The sequence below is a fragment of the Dysidea avara genome, chromosome 2 (assembly GCF_963678975.1).
Source record: "Dysidea avara chromosome 2, odDysAvar1.4, whole genome shotgun sequence".
Classification (NCBI taxonomy): domain Eukaryota; kingdom Metazoa; phylum Porifera; class Demospongiae; order Dictyoceratida; family Dysideidae; genus Dysidea; species Dysidea avara.
In genome coordinates, this window is record NC_089273.1 from 7,239,977 (window position 1) to 7,252,164 (window position 12,188).

Sequence of the window (12,188 nt, forward strand, 5' to 3'; positions counted from 1 at the left end):
CAGAGAATGCAAGGGCACGCCCATTGCTAATTGAACACTTTTATTATATCACTGATACTACTGAATACCTCCATTGGAATATTATTGGCTGGATGGTGACACTTTATCTGATGAGCTGGCCACGGTTTGTCTTTATAATTAAAAGCATAGTGGTGAATATTCTCTGACTAACAAATTGAGAAATAGCTGCTCGTATAATTTTTACATATTCCAAATATTATTGGGCTGGTTTATAATTCTTTCTTCTATTTTCACCACTTTAGTTGGAAATTTATAAAGGACTAAATGTATTAACATTCTCTGACTATTTGCACTCTCACCTTGAGCCTCCAATTGCCATAATATCTTTTCTATACAGTCGCAAGTTCTTTGTATCTCTGTAAACTTATTACACTGTACATGACCTTGGTAAATTTTGCAACCTAGAGTATAATGCTTCAACTATCACCTTTTTTCTACCCCATCTTTCTCAACTGCAAGATCATAATTTTTTGTTATCCACCAATACTAGAAATATTATAGTTGTTGCTGCTGTACCCTTCAAAACACTTTTTAGGTGATTAAACTTTGATACCTTGGGTAAGAGCAACAACAACAAACCCGTCGTCATCAATTGTGGAAATAATCGACAACCTTAAATTCCAACACCTATCTTATTCATATGGCAATACAAACACTGTCTCTGTGGATACCAGTCCAACTGGCTCTTTATACTATGCGGTCTATGCCAACGTATATAGACATTGAAGGATCATCAGTAGAAGCCCTTACTAGTGGATCCAGGATCAACAGCAACATTTATCTCCTTCAATCTATTCAAATGGATAGGCGGAAATACTAACATACCACTCAGTGCATTGTCAAAACCTTCTGTTGCATCAAGAGATTACAACCAGTGGACAATCCCCATTGACATATCCGTTGACTCGAGTCATACCATTTTTAAATAGTTATTTTAACAGGGAGACAACATCAGTGAACCTGTTTTTCAGCTCTGCCCTGAACAAACAAGCAAACATACATACATCAATAAATTGCAAATCAAAGCATGTGTGCTAATTAGTTCATGCACACATGTGATTGAAGTGTGTTGATAAGTTATCCATGTAATCCTTCCTGAATTGTGGAGTTAGAAACTAATACTGCCGACAGCGATATTACAGAACTTACACATGAATCGAATCATGATCGCCTTTCATTGAGGAATCTGATAAACCAAACCTCATGTCTGTCAATCACAGTACGTAAAAGTTATGGTGCCTTCTTTAGTAGACAATGTTATTTTATATGAAACGAGAGTAACCTATTCAGAAATCTACAAAAGTTTTGATATGCAAGTGATTCTTAATAATATTATACAGTAAAACTGGTTCTACATATAGCACACCACATAATGATGTATTAATAATAAAATAGTAATGAACACAATAATTTAGGCAATGTTCTCTTCATTACAGAAGCCATAAAGGTCTATATGATACTTCCTTTTCCAAGAATTGATTATGATTACTGATAAGCTAAATATGGATAAAGGTAAATCCCACATACCCAATCAATGTATTAACATTAGAATCCCAACTTATGCTACATATTTATATAATAATTGGAGCCAAACCACAAAAATGTGCTCTTCAAATACTGTACTTACTGTCATCATTGATTATTTATTAAGGTAATGTACAGGGTCCCTTTGCCCAGTTTTATAGGTTTTGTAATCCTTTAACAAGTATAATAATTATGTTTGTGTTACGGTTCCCAAAAGCCTTTAGACTTAGTGCATGAGTAATTGTATAAGTAATGTTATGGTAAAGTTGAAAGTTAACACAGAAAACTCTGGAACTCTGTACAAAAAAATAACCATCAGTTGATGGAAGTTGATTATGGTTGTGCAAAGTAAGCCATATTGAACCAATAGAATTACAGTTATACAAATATTTGACAATAACCTAATAAAAAATTTGAAGTCTGAGTGTACTATTGCTTGGCTGCAAACAAACGTGCTTAACAATTAGGAGCAACTTCTTGTTGCTTGATTTGCATATTAGCTTTTATCAGTGATATTTCATCATCATATTCAGTAGATGATAAATATTGGTAAACCATTTCTATATGAGGTGATCCTGCTTGTAATGCGGCATCAATCTGTTGAACTTCTTTTATAAGTAGTTTAAAAGTGGGTAATATTTGTAGGCTTATCATATTGTACTCATTTGTCTTTAACTGCATAACTTCACTATTCCTATTCATAAGATCCAGCAGTTCCCCATCACAATATGGGATAGCTTTTTGCAAAATTGAGATTCCTCTTTGTGCTACCAGTCCATTCGCATATGTGTTCACAAATGTTTCTACTGCTCTGATTAAATTTTGGTAGCTTTTTTGAGCAAAGTAACATTGTACACTTTGAGTAAATTTTCTATTAATATTGTAAGTATTGTTTAATATTTTACGACAGTCACTTATCAATGATTCAATGTCATCACTTAATGATGGCAAAAATGTTGCAAGGTGTTGTGATTTTGTCATAGTTTCTCTCAATAGTAATATAGTCTCATGTGGATCAGTTACAATGGACAAACTGATTTGTTGCATGCAAGATGGTATCATATCATATTCTAGCCAAATTAGCTTATACTTTAAATAATCTGTAACAGAAAGTGATGACACATCGCATATTCCATACCACTTTAGAAATTCTTTACTTAATTCTTTTTTAACTTGTCTAGCTCTACCTAAATACGGTGTCATTGTGAGTACTTCAATGCTGTCCATATGCTCAGTGATGTATCGACTAATGACAGCGTGAACCTCAATATGATTTTGTATGTTGCCATGTGGAGGCATTGTAATATCAGTAAATTGAACTAAGCCATAGGACCATAGTACATCAACAATGTTCCTAGCTTCGTTTTCTGTAGAATTCCAAAGTTTGTGTAAAACTGCTCTTTGTAGTGAATTCCCTATTCCAGCAAATAATATCAGTAACTTGATGTTATGTGATAATGATTTTGATATTAATTCCAAAGTTGCTTCAATACAACTCTTTACAGCATATTGACGACTCCTCTCAATGTTGTTCTTGTCAAAAGCTGTAAGTCCTTTTTCACATAAATTAGCTTTTGCAAATTGAATGGCTTCATGATAACATGATTTATGTTGTTTCAGATTGTGTAACAATTGTCCTCTTACAAGGGACAGAAGTAGTGGCCACAGGTGGACATCTTGAGCTAGTTCATCAAGTAAGCTTACATCGTCTTGTGACAGTTGACTGACATCAATTACTCCGCAGGTCAGTAGAGAGATAGCTTCACTTTGCTCCATTGGACCTACACTGACTACCTGTTTGGTAGGTATGTATTGTTCAATGTTATTCATCCTGGTAGTGAGGACTATTTTACAGTTACTAAATGCCCTCACTATTGGCTCAACATCTTCAACATACCAGACATCATCAATAATGACAAGAAGATTACGACAATAAAGACTTGTAAGTTGAGTGATTTTTTGTTCTACAGTATTAACATCACATTGTTTATCAGTTAATAAATTATATAATCCTTTCAGTTTCATACTGGGATCAGTAGCTTGTGGTCCAAGTTCTATAAACACTATACCATCCCTGAATTGTTCCTTTATGAAAGGATGATGGCACAAAGCAGTGACAATAGACGTTTTGCCAAATCCACCAGCTCCAGTAATTGTTAAACTTGTTCCATAACTATTAGGTTCAATGGATGATTGGTTTAACTTACTCACCATTTTATCCAATAGTTGCTGACGACGTACATATTTAGGTGACAGTGGTGGAGGTTGTGGACATGTTATACCTGAAGTAGAACATCAGTAATGATAAGCACTTTTACAACTATGCAGTACATTCAAATGGCTCTCCATGGGTAAATTTAAACTACAAAAATTGTGGTGAAAATGACCATCTAAAGGTAGTTGTAACCGGGATAGGCATTTGAACTAAATCAGTCAAAAACACTAAGAGAGGTCAATATAACTGCTGAATTACATATTTTGGTAATTTCAGTGTGTATTAATTGTCAAGTCTACTATGGTAAAGGTCGGATGAGTAGCTAAATGGTTAATTTACATTGGTACATTGGTCATTATAACATTATTGTGGTTAATACTGTTACATCCCGCAATGAAAAGTGAACATAGAGAACATAGCATTTATGTATAATTTAAAAACTCTATAAGATTAGGTATGTTTAAAGTATTAAGATTCAGTATGTAACGATATAATATTATGTCATGGATTTATGTTGTTACTAGTGATGAATGACTCATTAATTAATGTAAACAAACAAACAAAACAAACTAATAAACACATATTTTGTGATGAGGGTTAATTTTACAACAGATGGTTAAAATGGCCATGCACAAGTACACAAAAATTGGAATTTAAAACTAGAGTAGGGACCATAGCACATTGATAAAAAGTACTGAAACAAGCTGGAGTAGTCGACGATATCAAATCACAGTAAAACAATAAGAAGTGTTATATCCCTACTGTGCTTGTGTTTACTTGTTTGTATACTTTTTTTGCAAAAGATTATTATAACTGGCAAACCCACGCATACCATGTGCCCCGGCTGTATCAATTATTATCCAAAAAGTGAAGTATCCATTACGATTTATTGTCGGCTATGTTCAATCTGTTACACAGCAGTACAAATTAAGAACTGTTTAAAAAGCACCTCTGCAATCAAAATAGCCACTACGAAAAATACGGACAATTTCCGCTACGAAGGGAAGCAATCATGTGCTACTGCCAAATCTACACTTGTTGCTGTCAGCAAAGATGAATGGGTCACAAAGGAGAGCACTGGTAAGTCCATGAAGAATGCATTGTATGTACTGCAGTATGCCAAAAGGTACCTCTCGGGCTGAAGCAATGTCAAACAGTGAAAAAATCAAGCCCGTAGCCTTAGCCGCTATCGAGATATGCTTGTCTGAAGGCATCAGTCAGTCAGCCAGTCAGTCACTAGAAAATTCTGTAATATAATTTTTAAAAATTCCATATCAACTTGTTGAAAACATTTTGGGTGAATCTGAAAGCTTGTTTGAGTTTAGTTTTACCTAACCAATACTGCCTCATCATCGTCAGGGAAAATTTAGGCTGGTTTTTGGGTGGTATTATTTCATGGGCCATGGCAATTCCTATCATACAGTACTATCGCACTGTATGATGATGGTACATAAGGTTATTTTGAACACTTAGCTAGAGGTTGAAGGGACTATGGGATATCTGGGTTATATCATGAGGTCATAATATATTATTATACTGAGGAGATTGTCCTACTCTCATATACCCCTGTAGAAGGGTGTTACAGTATCGTGAAGTTATGACGTAGCATTTCTGAGCTCACCTGTTTTTCTTTGTATAATTAATGATGTCATTAGTTGAACATGATATCGATTGAACATGTGCCTAACAACGTTGCTAGCAACCAAATTATCTCCAGCTCTATGCATTTCTCACTGAACTACAATATTATTGTTCCTTTGTGGGTTAAGACCACTTTGTAGGCGTTTCTTGCTAGGCCATTCGCGAATACGACTATCCTGATCGTCATGAGTGTGAAATGGTGCTAATGATTCTTGCACTTTTATGGCTGCCCATATGTCACAAACTACAACATCTTGTCGTTGCATCATAACTTCACGATACGCCCTTCTACAGGGGTATATGAGAGTAGGACACTCTCCTCAGTATATGTGGCTAGATTTTACAAAACCGATCCAAATCGCACATCAGGCAAAATCTAACTAACACCACCAGTGGATAGCTACACTATTGTACTACTAGTTTTGACCCTCAGTACTACTCAAACTACTCGAGGCTGGTTTTAACAGATGTCTTTTCTGGGTGGTGTGGAGTGCTCAAATGGCAGTTTCAGGCCTTGTGAAGGACCTGGCTTGGTAAGAATCAGTGGTTTACTGGTGGACAGCCTTATAATGTTGGCCAGACATTTTCTCTGTTGATTTTGCTACATATCAGCCACTAAGGAGCAAGCACAGCCCCGTAATTTTGTGTCTGGACTCCAATCGTGATTTGCCTCCATTTTGAGGTCTATCTCTTGCCCTACCCGCCACCCTCCACCCCTTTGTGAGCACTCGTGATACTACTTCACACATCCAAATGCTCAGATTTTCTATCTTATTTGGTGGGAAACTCTACAAGCAGCTACAAGTACTGGAAGTGGCCTGAAAGGAAACAGATTTATGCATGTTTTGTGTAAATTTCACAAGCGTGCTTGCTATCCTTGGAAAGTTATGCTGGCTTCAATTCTTTAAAACCATTTATCTCGAAACTTCTAATGTGCGATTTAGATCATTTTCCCAATATCCAGTCACATATATATTATGAACTCTTGATAATAAATGAATATATCTTACAAAGTTAAAATAAACAAGTACATCCTTGGGTCATTACTACCAAAAAATTGGTCGCTTGAATTGCAGGTAAAACAACTAGGCCTGAGCTGAATATGCTCAAAATTTTACCTATTATTGTTTCCAGAATTTCCCAAAATTTTCTCCTATTCTTTTTTAATTCTTTTATCTAGCCTATTATTCCATAATAATGCTCACGTAGTTTCTGTAGCTATAGTCACTTAATTCTCAAGATGCTGATATAAGTAGTTTTGCCAGAATTAATAATAGCTAGTCATAAATGAAGCATTTCACCTTACACATAATAGTTATAGTCATTACAACAGACGTAAAATAGCTATCGGGAGTATAACAAAAGAGTTTTTGATTATCAGTGTATTAAAGCTGTAGCTATAGCTACATGCTAAGTTTAGTGGATAATGATATCAATATGTTTGTTGAAAGACTTAAAGAAGATACACTGGTATAAGAGTACAGGTTTCAGAATTGCAGATAATCATGCAATTAAATCCCTGATGCTGTCTGCAGATTGTTAACATGAAACGAGCTGACTGCTTTATTAGAGTATTTGAGCGTTCTATTAGAGTATATCGATCTTTAAGAGATTTTTCAGCTCCTTTCAGCCAGCACTCCTGTCAGCTTTATATCATTCTTAGAAGTTTAGTACTTTCTTCTAGGTAATCAAGAAGAGGCACGCCCCTTAATTCCATTGATTATTCCTGTGGACATCCGATAATTCTAAAATTATTCCCGTAACCATCCTATTATTCCGGAATTATTCTCACGAAATTGGTGACCTATTATTCTCAAAATTATGCTGGCATATTAGGTGCAGGCCTAAAAACAACCTAAAAATTTGTGTCATTTGTACTTTTTTGAATTTAAAGTGTATCTCCAGTCTTACTTCCCATGGTAGTATGTTAGATATTTTATCAGACTTAAAGCAAAATGTCATAATTCATTATTTTTCATGCAGATTAATCTTTCATAATATTTACACTGAATCAATCTATTTTACTAGATTTCCTCTACTAGAATATTTTTTTTTTAGCAGTAATGGACAACTACCTTGGTATAACTGTGATTTCCAGCCACATTCTTTGATACTAGATATATCTTTTTATTGAAGACACTAAACCACACAGTTAAGGCTTGGAAACTCTGTATAAGTTATTGCAATTGCAGGTAAAAAATCATACTATAGGAAATCAAGACACATGGTAGACCAAGTCCCAAGAAACCAGCACCCCACAACGTGAGTATATTGGCCAGAAGAAATAAACGCAATTTTCAGATATATGTAGGTCCATGATCACTTATCTGATTGCAAAAAAATCTACAGTAGAGATGCCAATCTGCTAGGGGAGCTTACACACCACATTCACTCAAGCCATTTTCAAGATACAAACAATATAAGTTTTGGTTTTTTCTTTATCTTTCGCATACTTTGCAAAAAGTGTTATAAAACACAAATGTGTTATCCAATCACAATAGAGTTTGGCACAATAAAAGGGAATCCAAAATTGACTCTTAGTATCAAGTTTGGTGCAAATGTGGAAAAAAAACTAGGAGTTATGACCAATTATTCAAGCAAACAAGAACAATTTGTGACCGGATTTGCAAAAAGGTACCTTTTCCACACATTTGACATACCAACGAACAAAATGATGTAACACTGGACTCCTTATACTGATTAACTTGCTCTTAGTATCAAAATGTAGCCAGATGCTTTAGCTACCTTCACTGAAAATTGCAAGCAATTATATGCCATGATCAAAAAGTTATGAAGCTTTTAAGTTCAAAAAATAGGTCAAAAGTTGTGTGTGAAAAAGGTACCTTTTCGCAAATCCGGTCACATTTGTTGTCACATCTATAGGGTAAACAAACCACTTCATGGAATGAATTTAAAATTAGTTTAAGGATAAATTACTAATCATAGGAGTGCTTTTTGGTGGTTTGAAAGGAACTAAGAAAAAGACTGTGGAGATATAGAACAAAACCCCAAAGGAGTGTAACAATTGCGCGATTGATTTCCATGATTAAAATAATGTAAGTTTTTATGCCTATCAGTTATGTCTATCAGGCAAACCACTTAAGGGAATTAGTATGTACATGGATTAGCCATACAAAAGGCCTATCTGTAGTATAGAAGAATCTGACTAAAAGCTACTGACTTATGAATCAAAATTCAACTACAGTACAGTCCATTTATAACTTCACACATGCGTGGCATTTTAGGCTTGGTGCCACGCAGCACCATGGTGCTTGCCACAGAACATTGTTGTGTGGCCCATGCCAGGTTTGTTGCTTGGCCCAAGCGAAGTTTGCTGTGTGGCACACGCGTGTGGCCCTCACTGGCTGCAACGTGTAGTCCTTGTGCCATGTGTGGCTGTCAACTACGTGTGTGTGTGTGTAAACCACAAACTCTACAGTAGTTATATGTATAGTACTGTACTATATGGCTGGGATGAAGCTTCGAATGTTTTGTGGGTTCAAAGGTCAAGTAAACTTTGGATTACGAAAGCATCCTTCGAATCTTTGCAATGCACTCATAGTCTACAAAAGGCCTACAAATAAAATTTGCTATCTTTATTGCAGTTGTCTTTTAGTGATCGATCTTCGTGTGTCACGTCCACTTTTGAACCATCACAGTTTAGCTTGCTAGAGTAGTTGTAGCCTTAAAATACCTTACAATGTGATAGATAATGCATGGAAACGTCCTTTCAGCCATTTGTTGGTGTTTACCTATCCATGATTGCAGTATGGTGGACATGCTCATTTGCATTCAATCAATCACACCATTTAGTACTGCTGCTAAGTACTTTCCAAAATGCTTACAAACTTATTAATAGGACCAGAAAGATAAAACTTAAGGAGAATGTGCATTAATTCTTAAACCCGCATAATCCAAAAAACTGGATTTGATACTCATGGGAGTTGCATGCTGGCTTCTTGGCTGCACGACACGCTACCGTGTGTCTTGATATAGAAACATTTTATGACTGTAGGTTTTAAAATAACATCAATCATATTGTATTACATGTAACTGGTACATACTAAGGTATACATACTGTACTTATGTATTGAATTTGGTAAGCAATAAACCAACCTTTCTCCATACGCTTGTGTTCATACTTTAGTACTTCCCGTAATTCCAATTTTGATGATACATTTGCTGTGAACATGAAACAAAATTCTATAACAATACTGTAGACAAGCTCTACATATGTAACACAAACTATGCACTGAATGTTAATCCTGTAAGTAAAAGTACATAACAGGTCCTAAAACCTTCCTGGAATAAGTCAGTCACTGTACCATAATGTGACCTGCTGAGCAAAAACCCAACTTAGTTTTCTCAAACTTCATACAATTCTTTGTCGTTTAGAGGAAATAAACAATAGGCTGCTAAGCTTCAGTCTTATCTGGTAGAGTTATAGCAATAGACAATAAGAAGATGCTCCACAATCTTTCAATTCCTTTTTCTGGCAATTTTTTTTTATTTGCCTGTTATTCCAAAAATTATTCTTGAAAATTGTGCCAGACAAAAGCATCATATATCGTACTGTATAGTAGGGATCACAAAGGAGTAGGTGTAGTCCACGAAATAATATCACCCCAAAACCAGCCTCAAGTTTCCCTGATGATGATGAGGCGGTATTGGTTAGGTAAAACTAAGCCCAAACAAACTTTCATATCGACCCGAAACGCTTTCAACAAGCTGCTACGGAACTTTAAAAATAATTTATTTAACGGAATTTTCTACTAACTGACTGCCTAACTGACTTGACTGACTAACTGACTAATGCCTTCAGAGAAGCATCAGCTAAGGCCATGGGCTTGATGTTTTCACTGTTCGACATTGCTTCAGTCCAACAGGTGCCTTATGGCATACCACAGTACATACAATGCATTCTTCATGGACTTACCAGTGTCCTCCTTTGTGTCCCATTCATTTTTGCTGACAGCGAAAAGCGTCAAATTGGTAATAGTACATGATGGCTTCCCTTTGTAATGAATATCATCCATATTTTTCATAATGGCTGTTTTGATTGCAGAGGTGTTTTTCGAACAGTTCTTGATTCATGCTGTTGTGTAACAGGTTGAACACAGCTGAAAACAAAACACAATGGATACTTCACTTTTTGGATGATAATTGATATAATAACTTTTGGATGATAATTGATATAATTGGGGTGCACAGCACCATTTATTTTGGTATGTTTGGATTGTAGAGGTGCTTTTCAAACAGTTCTAGATCCGAAATGCTGTGTAACTGGTCCAACATAGCTGACAACGAAGCGTAATGGATGCTTCACTTTTCAGATGATAATTGATATAGCTGGGGCGCGTGGCGCCATTTCAGATGTTGTATGCGTGGTTTCACCAGTCATTATAATAATATTTCCAAAAAAAAGTTAACAAACAAGTACACAGAAAATTTGGAATTTTCAACTAGAGTAGGGACCATAGCAGATCGATAAAAAGCACTGAAACAAGCTGTAGTACTGCATGATATTACATCACAGTAATACAATAAGAAGTACCGTGCTCAAAATACCATAATAAAAATGCAAAGTAGGGATATAGCACTTCTTATTGTTTTATTGTGATTTAATATCGTGCACTACTCCAGCTTGCTTCAGTGCTTTTTATTGATGTGCTATGGTCCCTAATCTAGTTTAAAATTACAATTTGTGACCGTATCTGTGAAAAAGGGACATAATCACACAAGCATAAATTATACAGTATAAAGCATTGAATACATTGGGTGAAATCCTTGCATATTATTGAAAAAAATCTGTAATTTTTTAAAGCCCTCTTTCTGTGAGAAGGCTGAGACTAACAGTAAAAGCTTGGATATTGCCTGCTCAAGAGGAGTTTGAAAATCTTCTTTGTTTCTTTGCAGTAAACCCAAGGATACGTAAATTATGAGCATTTGTTTACGTCATGTCGAAGCAATCGTACATGATCGACTTTTCCTCATGAATTTTGCCTTTGTATGCAGTGAAGAAGAGTGAGTAAAGGAAATACGTACCCAGTAATTGATTTCCCTGTTCATAGCGAACATGATGGTGAAATTTTTGGCTCCGTACCTCAATCCGTTGGTAAGTTACAACCGTTTGTGTAAGCACCTGTAATTTATTTTCCCTATGCTTGCTGTACATAATGGTTTTTCTGTTGTTGCTACTTTAATTTGTAGGGCTGTAACTCCCAAAGTTATTGGCATATGAAGCTGAAACTTTACCAGTAGATACACTAGCTGGGCTAAGTAGATTATAAATATCTAATAATCAGGAATTCGAAAAATATGCGATTATGTCCTATTTTCACAGATCCGGTTACATTTTTTCTGTGTACTTGTAATAATTATAGTTCATATAAGTTAGAATTAACTCGAAGTTAGCCACTCTATTAGTGTAAGTGACTGCTCTATTAGAGTATGTCAATCTTTTCAACTGCTTTTATGTTTGCACTGTTTTCAAAAGATTTTTTTGCATCAGGCTACAAGGAAAACTTATAATTTTACACCAATTATTCCTAATACTCATCCAATTATTCTGGAATACTCCCAATTATTTCAACTACCTAATACTCCCAAAATTATGCTGGAAGTATATTTGCAATCCTACAAGAAGAGCAAAACAATCAATTTGTACATTGCCTATATATGGAAAATAGACTACAGGTGTTCACTCAATCGATCATAAGTCACGAGTACTATAGATTACGACAAAGTTGTGTCTTGTGCCATTATCACCCTGAACTGGGGCATTCAT

The 12,188-nt window shown here is 35.4% G+C and overlaps 1 protein-coding gene across 4 annotated transcripts in view; it reads right to left on the minus strand.

The window, feature by feature from the left end:
* Positions 1-627: 627 nt before the first annotated feature.
* Positions 628-12,188, minus strand: part of LOC136246539 (uncharacterized) — a 39,168-nt gene continuing 27,607 nt past the window's right edge. For all 4 annotated transcript variants that reach the window (XM_066038037.1, XM_066038033.1, XM_066038036.1 and 1 more), the window contains exons 16-17: positions 9,518-9,583; positions 628-3,827 (exon numbers count right to left, since the gene is read on the minus strand). In XM_066038037.1, the coding sequence (XP_065894109.1) occupies positions 2,002-3,827; positions 9,518-9,583 (1,892 nt within the window). In that variant the 3' untranslated portion in view covers positions 628-2,001. The remainder of the gene's footprint in view (positions 3,828-9,517; positions 9,584-12,188) is intronic.